This window comes from Acartia tonsa, chromosome 5 (assembly GCF_053477335.1).
Source record: "Acartia tonsa isolate MP-2025a chromosome 5, ASM5347733v1, whole genome shotgun sequence".
Classification (NCBI taxonomy): domain Eukaryota; kingdom Metazoa; phylum Arthropoda; class Copepoda; order Calanoida; family Acartiidae; genus Acartia; species Acartia tonsa.
In genome coordinates, this window is record NC_137264.1 from 12,299,725 (window position 1) to 12,312,342 (window position 12,618).

Genomic DNA, 12,618 nt, shown 5'->3' on the forward strand with positions numbered 1-12,618 from the left:
TATCGTAGTAATTCCTCTTTCTAATTTCTTCTTTATATATACTTATATCAATGGATATATCAAAGGGAAAATTTGTAAAATTTAGCTAGCCAATATGGTCCTCACTTATTAGTCAGTTCGTTTATCCAGTAGGAGGGAGGAAGTACAGAAAAATCTGGTGCAACATCCAAGTAATAATGCAACAATTCCTATATCCCTGCTTGCAAAAAATTTGGGATTAAAGTACGTTCAAAATGTCTAAAAGTTTAGTTCCAACCATCAAGCCACAAGAGTACACTTGTCTTTAATACAATAATATGTAATAACTGCAGCTAATATCATTTTTAAATGATGATAAACAAGATTAAGCCTTGTGTAGACAAAAATAATTGGTTGAAACGTTTGGGCACAACTAGTTTTAAAATCAAAATTCATTTACATGCTTTAAAACAATCCAATAAAAAAATAGGTATTTTAAACTTTGGGTACCAGTGTAATTCACAGCCCAATGTTCCCTCCCTCCTTGACTATTTCCAACAAGAATATATTACTACAAAGTAGCGTATGGCTTACCGATTCTAATTCTCTGGAGACCTCAGCCCTTCTCTCCTCGAGCATGGAGACATAGAACTGATACGTCTCGTTCACCTCACTGACAGCCTTCTGATACTGACTAGCCAACCTAAAACACAACAATTTTCTTAGTTGATATTTGAGATAGAAAGCCGAATGAGCATCTATCTTTTATCTGTTTGTCTCTTAATAACAATATATGAGAAAATGCTTCGCTAATCATGTAGGTTGTCATCCTTTTTTTATTTTATTCAAACTGTTCCTTTTTCAATTGAACTGTTTTCTAATTTCTTTTTCTTTAAAAATGTTTTTTTTTTATAAAGCTCAGGATTCTTAAGGGATATGACAACGGACGATAAAGGGAGAGGTCATTTTCTAGTAAATCCCGTAAAGGTGTGTGTTATAAGGCCTAAAAATAGTAGTAGAACGATAAGGTGCTCTATATATTTGTATTTCCTATTGAATAGAACAATAGGGAAGAAATTTTTTTTTTTTTTTTTTGATAACCGTACCTGGAATATCTGAAATTTCTATCAAACGCTTTGTTTGGCTCAAACTGACACAAATAAAAAAAAATATAATTATAATAAATCAACCTGTAAAGAATGACTTCTTCCTTTGTTTAATGGTATAGATTGTTCTTAACCTTTACCTTGTACCTATAGAAAACATTATTATTATAATTATATTTTTTTTTAATTTTTGTCAGTTTGAGCCAAACAAAGCGTTTGATAGAAATTTCGTATTTTTTTTAGATAATCCAGGTACGGTTATCAAAAAAAAAAAAAAAATTTCCCTATTGTTCTATTCAATAGGGAATACATATATCTAGAGCACCTTATCGTTCTACTACTATTTTTAGGCCTTATAACACACACCTTTACGGGATTTACTAGAAAATGACCTCTCCCTTGATATACAAACAAAAACCTTCTGTAGATTTAAATTATTGGTTAAAAAGTTTGGACACTATTAGTATGGAAACAACCAATAAAGTTTTTTGTTCCAATAAATAAGAAAATGGGGTTATAAACCTTTGGGTACCAGTGTAATAACAGTCGAAGTCCCCTCCCTCCCTCCCTAGTTGCTAGCTTATAAAAGCAGCTCTATCCACTGGATAGACAAATAAAAAGTGAAGAGAGAGAGAAATACCAGAACTTTTTCAATTTATCTAGAAATATAATAAAGAAACAAGGATCACAACATTCAAAAGCAGTGAAGATATAAAAAACGTGGAATAGTATAGTAAACGTTGGGGGGTTAGGTAGAATCAGGATAATATAAAGTGTCCATTGCAACTAATGTACATTGTACATAAGGGGTAATTGGAAAGTACACTAATGTCAATGAATACAAAGTGGATACAGAGTGGCCGCGCTACGAAAACAAAAGGTACGCACCTCGTAGAAGTTGTTTCAAGATTTTTGAGATTGTTTCTGATCTCGTTCGCCTTCACCTTCGCCTCAGAAATCACTTTGTTCACAGCATCCAATTCCTAAAACAGGTTATTAATAAGTAACAGGATGTCTGTCTGTTTGTCTGTAACGAAGGATCTCTGAACCGATATAGTTCCCCTTTACAATGTAGCTTCTCATAGGTCCTGGCATGTCTCATAACTTTTGGGGAGAGAGTACCACCACCCTCCCAAGACAAATCGCCCAACCACTATTCAAGTGATACTTTCGGCCTCTAGGGGCGTAGCTCCTATTATGTAGTGGAATTATTTATATTATAGTACATACATCCTAAAAATTTGATAATTTAAGGTAAACTTCTAATTTATGCGCGAAGCGTGCCAATTTTTTTATTGTACTGTACGTACCTGTACATGATGTGTACCCCTAGTACCAGAGTTGGTAGTTATCTCCCCGAGTATGTATAGAGTGTGTACTGTACGTACCTGTACATGATGTGTACCCCTAGTACCAGAGTTTGTAGTTATCTCCCCGAGTGTATAGTGTGTGTAGAGTGTGTATAAAGTAAGTATAGAGTGTACCTGTACATGATGTGTACCCCTAGTACCAGAGTTTGTAGTTATCTCCCCGAGTGTATAGTGTGTGTAGAGTGTGTATAAAGTAAGTATAGAGTGTACCTGTACATGATGTGTACCCCTAGTACCAGAGTTGGTAGTTATCTCCCCGAGTGTATAGAGTGTGTGTAGAGTGTGTATAAAGTAAGTATAGAGTGTACCTGTACATGATGTGTACCCCTAGTACCAGAGTTGGTAGTTATCTCCCCGAGTATGTATAGAGTGTGTACTGTACGTACCTGTACATGATGTGTACCCCTAGTACCAGAGTTGGTAGTTATCTCCCCGAGTGTATAGAGTGTGTGTAGAGTGTGTATAAAGTACGTATAGAGTGTACCTGTACATGATGTGTACCCCTAGTACCAGAGTTGGTAGTTATCTCCCCGAGTGTATAGAGTGTGTGTAGAGTACGTATAGAGTGTACCTGTACATGATGTGTACCCCTAGTACCAGAGTTGGTAGTTATCTCCCCGAGTGTATAGAGTGTGTGTAGAGTGTGTATAAAGTAAGTATAGAGTGTACCTGTACATGATGTGTACCCCTAGTACCAGAGTTGGTAGTTATCTCCCCGAGTGTGGTCACATGGTGACCCTCAAAACAATGCATAAACTAAAACAAACAACAAGATTAGTTTTCATAAAAGCAGAATCATTGAATGACATAAAATCCAGGGATCTAAAGGGATAAGCCAATGGCCGATAAATTGATGTACATCCCCAATGATGATACACAAAATTATCCCTTCTTTAGATTACAATTAGTGATTGAAACGTTTGGACACTTAACGAATCAACCAATCAATATTCTATCCCCAAAATTGGTTGAGCCAACAATCAATGGATAAAGGATAAAACTATAAGCTTTTTCACAAAGGCTCAAACTTTTAATAAAACGAATTTAAATTACGCTTATTCAAACTTATTCAATTTGCTATTATAAAAGAAAAGGTAGAAAAATGAAATTTCTTTAAAAAACAAGAATAATAATGTGCAAAGTATAGATGTATAAATAATCACCTGATGCGCCATTACACAGTTAGCACACAGAAAGTTGTTGCAGTCAAAACATCTAAAATAAAAAATAATGATATTAAAAAAAAGGACAATATTGTCTGTAAGTAGCGAAGCATTTTAGCTATTGAGTAGCTGTGCTACAAGTAAGACGAAAAGTTGGAGCTTTCCTTCATTAAATGTAAATATTCTTTAGATATATATTCCTCTATACTAAAAGATATAGACAAAAAATATTAAAAATTAATATACAAATAAGTAAAGGTAGTAAGGTTTATAAGTATGTAGCTTAAGATTTCAATATGTACTGAACCTATTCAAATTAAGCTTCACACTTATATATACTTTTTTTAGCTGTACAATCTTTACTAAAATGTATCAAATAATTATTAGAATGGCGTTATCCATCCTTGGAGGTAAGGAGTGTGTGCAGCAACGGAAATTTATTATCAAATTTTGAAACATGATCCACTCATACTCTGATAACATACACTCAAAAGTAAATGATAAAACATTATATTAAAAAAGATTCATCTGTATTCTGTATACGTATTGAAACCAGAAATATAAATAAATCTCCCAATCAAAATTCAATAAAAGTCCCCAAGGTTGTTAAACCAAATAATAAGAGAACGTTGTAAAACTATGGAGACTAGTGTAAAAAGCAGCCTATTGTCCTTTCTCTCTCTCTCATACAGCTATAGTTGGTCTAATTCTTTTAATACCTAAGAACAAAGCAAATTAAAGAACATCTTAAAGAAAAAAATATGAATGCCTAAAAACAACTTTTAATGGAAAACTCAAAACTAATTCATTATTAAAACTAAATTTCTTCGTGTCAAAAACACAAATTCGCTTTCTCTCCTCCTCTCAAGAAAAATAATGGGGAAAATGTTAAAAGAAAAGGATCAGTTGCTGTTAACGAAAAAATGTTGCTCAGATCGATTATATTTACAGTAAAATGCTCCTGGGATCGGCTATTTTTTTTAAAACTATGAACTTTAAAAGGCTACTACCGGCCAAACGTCTAAACATATATAACATTCGCACATGATTTTAACCAACAAAAGAAGGCCTGCAAATATGGAAGAACCATTGGTAAATTATGCACAGGTATCCCGCAGCGTACATAAATGCGCAAAAAATCTTGTTTTACGGGTGTTTTCTTCTGTAAAGCTTTCCCTGTGCATAATTGGATCTTAGCTATGCCTTCCAATGCTGCTTAGAACTATGTGCTGGCACATAAACTGTACGTTCAGCCGTTTGGCAGCTAGCAGCCTTTAAAGTTTATAGATTTTTAGGAAATAATCAATCCACTGCACTAGATCCAAAGAAAAAGAATAAAACGTACAAATTTGTGCACCTTGATATCTGTAAAGCGTTTAATGGTTTTCATATTGTAAGAAAAACCCAGGTATATTACGGGATAAGACAATGGACGATAAATGATAAACATTCCCAATAATAAAATTATTGATTGAAAAATTTTGAAATAAAAAAATCAAAATCCAATAAATTTCCCTAATTTTTTGAGCTAATTTACAGTCCAATGTCCCCTCCCTCCTTCCCTGAAAAGTAAACCTATCCTCCTATCACTACAAAAGAATAATAAAAGCTTCCTCAATAAAAACAAAATGCACAATGAAACAGGAAAAATCCGCAAAAAATGTAAAAATATACAATAATGAAATATCAAAAATATTTTGCCTTTTATGGGAATAATAAAAAGTCTTTTATATAAAAATTTTCACACTCTGGCTAGGAACAATATGCATATATTGGTATGGTTTCTAGAGCGTGGAGAGAAAGGAAAAAGCTTGCTTTATTGAACATATTTAATGGCCCAAAAAATGGTTGGATATCTAGAATGGAAAAAAATGAAGGTTGCTATTATAGGTAGAAAAGCAAGGAGCAAAATATCCATGAAGTTTTTTATCCATGAAGTTAAAAAACTTAGAAAATTATGGTTTAAAGCTATTTTCTTAACCTCCCCTGCCCATTCCAAGACGCTTGCATATAACATACAAAAATGGCCAAAAAATATCATCAATAATCCCAAAAGGATACATAATACAATAGTTTTCGTCTTGATTTATTTTTAAACGAAAAAAATTTTCCAGGAAAGAAATAACGCGGGAATTGGCCATTATCCTGGGATTTATATACCCTTAAAAAGTCCAAGGTTAAAATTTACGATTGATAAATAACTTTCTATTACAATAACAATACAAATAGGTAACCACTATGAAATACTTTTCTGCTTATCAGAATTAGTAGGAAAAACTAGATGAAAATAGGAATGAAACTTTTGTATTCATGTTGAAAATTCCTCAATAGCTTAAACACGATTTTTTAACAAAAAATGGAATAAATCGTAGGATTACTAGGGTGTTTTTATATTTACTAAGTAGATTATGACCATATTAACATATATGAACAGTTTGACTTAATAAGCACACTTGACAAAACGGTTAAACACAACATACGGAAAATACACGAAAAACCCTTTTAAAAGTTGTGGTTGCTTACCTGGCAACAGCAGAGCTCTCCTTAGACTTGCATCCTGTGCAGCCGGCCATATCCAGGCCGGGGTCCGAGCAGGTGGAGACGCCATAGTCGGCCAGCAGGCCGGCAACTCCCTGCGGTCCCAGCTGGCAGTCTGTGTGGCAGCTGGGGCACGTGATCTTGTCCGCATGATCCTGAAAGCAGTAGGTACATTAAGATCTTCTAAACTTTGGGTACTATTTAAAGTAAAATGTCCCCTCCCTCATTTAATTTTTTTTAAATGGCTAATTTGATTTTTTTGTATTTTGATACACAAAAATACCTACTTTTTATCCTTTATCTATATTTCAAATTTTAAATACAAGTTTTCAGAAATGTAAGATAAAATTTGAATAAACCAGAAATTTTGCACATTCATTTTTTTGCAACTTTTTATCCTTTGCATAAATCTAGAGTCGGCCAGGGAGGGAGTGGACATTGGACTGTTTGTTACACTAGTCCCCAAAGTTTTTTGTATTTACGTTTCAATCACTAATTTTAATCTACAGAATGGAAAATTTTGAATATCATCATCATTTATCGTCCACTGTCTTATCCCAGAAAGTCGGCTCTGGCGAAAAGAATTTCTTTCAGATAAATTTCTTAAGAAAATATTTAACTTTCATTGAGATGCATCAATATTCTATGTGATCTATCTCTCAAAAAGGTCATATTTATTTTTGAATGTTCCATTTTTAAAAGCGAAGCTTTTCTATAATTAGGGTCGGTCCGTCCGTCCGTCCGTCCATCCGTCCGTACGTCCGTCCGTCCGTCCGAGATAGATAGCTTTTATTCGTTAATTTAGGCATGTTAGAATTGTCCTATCGATTTCAAACTTTGCATGATGATTCCTGTAGGAGTTAGGTACGATTTAGAAAGCATAGCAACTCTATAATCATTACCAGAATGTCCGTATGTCCATTTTAAACATGTTGATTTTTTTACTTTTTTAACAACAAATTTTTATGTGATCTAATTATCCGTTTGATCTGATTTTTGGTATATTGATTCCTGGAACAACAAAGAACAATATTATAAGCGAAGCAACTATATAATCAAGTCCTAAAAATGTAAGTATGTCCATAAACATTATCCTGTATCAAGTAGTTTTTCAAAAAATTTACTTACAATTTTGCTTCGAATCGTATACTTTTATATTCTGATTATTCAGTTTAGACACTATACAAGTGTTAATGTCCGTTTGTACTACCGTTTCAGTGCTTCGCTTTTATGGATGTTGTCATCCTTGTTTTATTGCAGTTAAGGAAAGGTTTTAGAGTGTGGAAGGGAGTAGTAATGGAAGGATTACTTCTCGGGGTCCACAACTTCCTCCCCCCTGGAAAAACCCTGGACACGCCACTATAAAGAACACCACCAAAATATCTTTGTGATTTTGGCCGCTGTCATCCTAGTTTTTAAATGGAACAAATATGATAAGAAATTTGAAAGTGCTTTCCCAGCAAATACACACACACACTCACACACAAATACACACACATACACACACACGCTTGTAAAATATTATATGATGTATGTATGAATACACAAAATGCAGGGAAGACACAAATTGATGCTATTACTCATCCCGGTCAGGGATCTAAAGGGATAAGACTAGGGTTGGGCCGGATATCCGGTGTGGCCGGATATCCGGCCATTTTCAATATGCGGCCGGTTACCGGATATTGAAACTATCCGGCCGGATATCCGGCTCTATAATTTTTTATACTTTACACCAAAAATCTCTGCTTTTTAAAATCTTAAATGGCTCTAATTTTCTTATTATTGAAGCTAGAAGAACACTTTTTCTGAATAAGTTTAACTTTATGAAATTTATATAAGATTTCTGAAGAAATTTTTTTTCACTACTGTAATATCTGGTAATTTGGCCGGTTATCCGGCCGGATATCCGGTAATTTGGCCGGATAACCGGATATCCGGCTAACGCCGGATATCCGGCCGGTTACCGGATATCCGGCATTTCAAATCAGCCGGATATCCGGTATCCGGCCAAAAAAGTATCCGGCCCAACCCTAGATAAGACCATAAAAATTGATGTAATTCCCCAATGATTATACACAAAATTACACCTTCTGTAAATTACAATTAGTAGTTAGAATGTTTGATATCTCAATCTAATGAATCAACCAATCAAAATTCCCTGAAGTCACCAAAGCCAATGAATAAAAACTTTGGGGACCAATAGTCCATCTCTCTCTACATCCCGGTCCTAGAATATAAATTTTCCCTTATGTAAACATCTCGAGCATAAATTAGCATGCAAATGTTAATCGCACAAAGAATTCTCAGATATTTAAGTTTATATAAATATATCCATATACAGAGAGAGAGGGGACGATGGGCTGTTTATTATTTTAGTCCCCAAAGTTTTAATGTTTTCTTATTCGTTAGCTTAACAACTTTAGGGACTTATGAATATTATTTCATTAAGTTGAGTTTCAACTACTAATTTTAATCTACAGAAATTTTGTGTATCGTCATAGGGTATGTACATCATTTTATCAATCATTGTCTTATCCCTTTAGATCCCTGATCTATACATATGAGAGAGGACATTTATTAAGCTAAAGTTTGGCCTAATTTATGTTAAGTTAAGAAATTAATACCTCTTTGTCTAAATGTTCAAAAAAGCATTCCATTATAATTTGCTCAGCTATTAATTCCATTTTCAAAATTTAAAATGGTTTACTTTTCATAAATTTGGTTGATTTTGATCAAAATCTTTCGCGGATTTTTAAAATATATTTTTTTTAAGATAAGCATTTAAAACCAAATGTGGATCTTTTAGTGCAACTGTTACAATAAAGTTGAGGCCCACATTTACGATGGGGGAGGGGGGAGGGAGGGGAAACCCACAACACTCGCTTTAAACTTACTCTTAACTGTTTGAATAAATTATAAAAGTTTGTGTTTCTGAACATGGGGTTTCTAGTTGTAAGAAAACTTGTAAAGCCACACAAATTTTAGAGAACTGTTGTTAGGTGCACCAAAAGAAGAACAAGGATGACAACTTCATTTCAAGCGAATAAAGCGCGATAAACGAACGTTCACAATATACAGTGCCAAAATGTCCATGTAAGTTTGTTGCCAAATTGCTTAAATTCAGGATAAGAGAGTAAACTACTGATAATTTTTCCACAAATAAAAAAAAAATTTTTAGATTTTAAACATAAAAATCCAAAAATAGTATAAAAAATATTTAAATACCACTTGAACGAAAATGTTTCTATTTGAAAGTGCATGTTTAAGATAATAAATCACGTAAATGTTCTCTTTCTTCTATAAACACAGGGAGGGAGGGGACATTGGACTGTTAATTATGCTGGTACCCAAAGTTTTTTAACCACGTTTTCTTGTTCTATTACTTAAAATTTCTGGGTACTTAAATTATGATAGAATTTAATATTCAGAAGGGATAATTTTGTTTATCATTATTGGGGATGTGCATAGATTTATCGTTCATTGTCTTATCCTTAAAGATCCTTATGCTTAATCTTTTGTTTCAAAGGATTTGCTGACATTAAGAAAAGTGCATGGTGGGGGCGGGGGGGGGGTGGAGAGTGCCGACATCCCCAGGTATCTTAGTGGATAAGACAATGAACAATATGGATTTATGTATATCTCCAATGATAATAAACCAAATTACCCCGACAGTAGATCAAAATAATTGGTTGATTCTAAACTAGGAGAGCCCAAACTTTTAAACCAATAATTTTAATATTCACAAGGGATAATTTTGTTTGTCATCATTGGGGGGTGTAAATTTATTTATTGTCCATTGTCTTATCCCTTTAGAATCCCTGAAAAGGAATAAAAATGTGTAAAATGGCGCATAAGAGCCCATTGCACAAAATTATCCTTCTTGTTAATTTAACTGCCTCTACTTTCCGTTTTTTCTAATTCAGGGAGTAAGGGATATGTTAATGAAGGATAATACATATTATCCCCAATTAATTCGGGATTAATGGATGTAGAATACACGTGGATATTATGACAGGGGAAAAATTTTCGTCAAATTTGGTTGCTAACGTAAAACTCTATTATTGGTCAGTTTAATCATCCAGTAGGTGGGTAGAAGGTGGAGTGGTTTTTACAAATTTTATGACAAATGTAGAACAATAAAAACATAACAAGCTTAATCTTATTTGTTTAGGCATAAATATGTTTGCTTTTGAACAATAAAAATACACAAGGAATCTTAAGGGATAAGGCAATAAAAATAAATTGATGTACACCCCAAATTAGACACTATCAAGATTTAAAGTAAGTCCCCAAAGTTTTTAAGCCAACGAATGAGACTCCAATGTCCCCTCCCTTCCTGCAAAATTTTTCTAGAAATATGGAAAAGGTAAAATATAAATAATTGAAGAAATGTTCTAATTCTATTTTATCACAATAAATCATCAAGTTCTACCGATAAATCTTTCTTTTATATATTTCAGTTTTATATCCATTCAAAATTACTAATTATTGTGTTTTGTTAATAGCAAAGGTGGATTGTTGATTGTTGGTAAGATGTTAATACCCATTGAATACTAAATATTGTTCTATTGGTTGCAACGTTTGGACACCTCTAGATTGAACCAACATGTTAAAATAATACTAAAGTTTAAAAGCCAACGATTAATATAAATATATGTACCAATATAATTACAGTTTTAAAGAAACATAATCTTTTTCTGTACATGCCAATTTATCAAGAACTACGGAATCATTTTATAAAACTGCAATGCCCTACTACTATACTTTTTGATATCTGCATAGCAGGTCTTTGATTTGTATAACCTTTGTCTGTAGGTCTTCAATTTAAATGTACTACTAGAGGCCTCTAGGGCACTCGAGGGAAGATGGGGAGGGGGGGGGGGAGGGTAAACTACCCATCTCAAAAGTAAAAACCCAATAGAAGCTTTATGTTAAAAAAGGAACAATATCCCATATCACTCAATCGGTTTAATCTACAAACAGACACACATATATCCTGTTACTACCTGTTAATATAAGGAAAAGATAGCTTTTTTACTGTAAAATAAGTTACTACAGCATTAAATATTGTCGTTCTTGCTGGTAAAACAATTTCTACGTTTAATAAATCTTTCCTCCTTTTTGTAATAGGAAAATTACTTTGACTTGTTTCATTCTGCGGGGTCCTTTCCCTACAACAAAAGTTTTAAATAGCGCAGCTACTCTTGAATTTGAGAATCATAATTTCTTAATTCTTACTCATGGAGGGAGGAGAAATTAGGCTGTCCGTCCATTACACTAGTCCCTAAAGTTTATTCGTTGGCTTAAAAACTTTGGAAACTTTTATGGATTTTTATTATAGGGTTCATTAATTACTAATTTTAATCTACAGAAGGGGTAATTTTGTGTGTCATCATTGGGAGCGTACATCAATTTATCGGCCATTGTCTTATCCCTGTAGATAACTGATTCTTAATATATAACTTTCTGATGTCCATTTTTATTTGCGGATTTATAAAAACGCATTTTTCCATTTTTGAAAATAAGGTAAATGATATTTTTATTAGGAAAATGCGTCATATAAATATATAGAAAACATATTTTTTCATATATTCATATATTTTTTTATTTCTAACTAACCAATCAAATGTCGGTCTGTCCGTCAATCCATTAGCTTGTTATATATTGCTGCGCTACTTATGAACAACCTTGTCTTTGGATAAGTTTTATATGATCAGGGATCTTAAGGGATAAGGCAATTTATTATTAATAATATAAGTTTCCAGCGAGGATAAACAAGATTACCCTTTCTGTAGATTATAAGTTTGGGCACTGCTAGTTTAAACCAGAAGATTTTAAAAAGTACCCAAAGTTTTTTAATGCTAACTTTGGGTACCAGTGTAATTTACAGTCCAATATCCCCTTACCTCCGTGTAAAATACAAAATTTAAGACAAAGAAAAAACGAAAGCTGTAGAAAAAAAAAACTGAAAATCCTAGTCGCGTTTTTAATCCAATTTTATGGGTGAACTGATCTCTCTTTACGAGCCTAGAATAGTGTCTGCTATTCTTGAGAGTTGAGCAGCTACTCTGTAACTCACTTTGTCCGTCTGTCTGTACGTCTATTAAGGTTATTATACTCACAAGTAACCAAAATTTCAAATTAAAATTTACTTTTTTATCGAATGAAAACCTTTTTTTTCAGTAGGTATGCCTTCTAAACAAATTAATATCCGGTTCTTAACCATACTGAAAAATCATGTATTGTATCGTATTATATTCAGTTTTCTACGAATATAAAACTGGTTTTACCCTAATAATTGTACATTTTAATATCCGCGAAAAGCTGTTTATGATACGATGAGATATATAACTATTCTTGTTTTAATATAAGTATGGAAATCTCAATATTATTCTACTAGACAACATATAGATATTCTATTTGAATTTAAATATATAGAAAACCAATAGCAATAAGAGAAAAAACTTGAATTTTTGATTAAAA

General features: G+C 33.0%; 1 protein-coding gene across 9 annotated transcripts in view; it reads right to left on the reverse strand.

The window, feature by feature from the left end:
• LOC145318775 (protein brain tumor-like) overlaps nucleotides 1-12,618 on the reverse strand; it is a 260,980-nt gene that overhangs the window by 32,953 nt on the left and 215,409 nt on the right. For all 9 annotated transcript variants that reach the window (XR_013879508.1, XR_013879512.1, XR_013879509.1 and 6 more), the window contains exons 6-10: nucleotides 6,121-6,290; nucleotides 3,598-3,649; nucleotides 3,104-3,190; nucleotides 1,953-2,047; nucleotides 553-661 (exon numbers count right to left, since the gene is read on the reverse strand). Coding sequence is in view for 3 of the 9 variants with exons in the window: in XM_080160315.1 (XP_080016441.1) it covers nucleotides 553-661; nucleotides 1,953-2,047; nucleotides 3,104-3,190; nucleotides 3,598-3,649; nucleotides 6,121-6,290 (513 nt within the window). In the remaining 6 variants the exon portion in view is untranslated. The remainder of the gene's footprint in view (nucleotides 1-552; nucleotides 662-1,952; nucleotides 2,048-3,103; nucleotides 3,191-3,597; nucleotides 3,650-6,120; nucleotides 6,291-12,618) is intronic.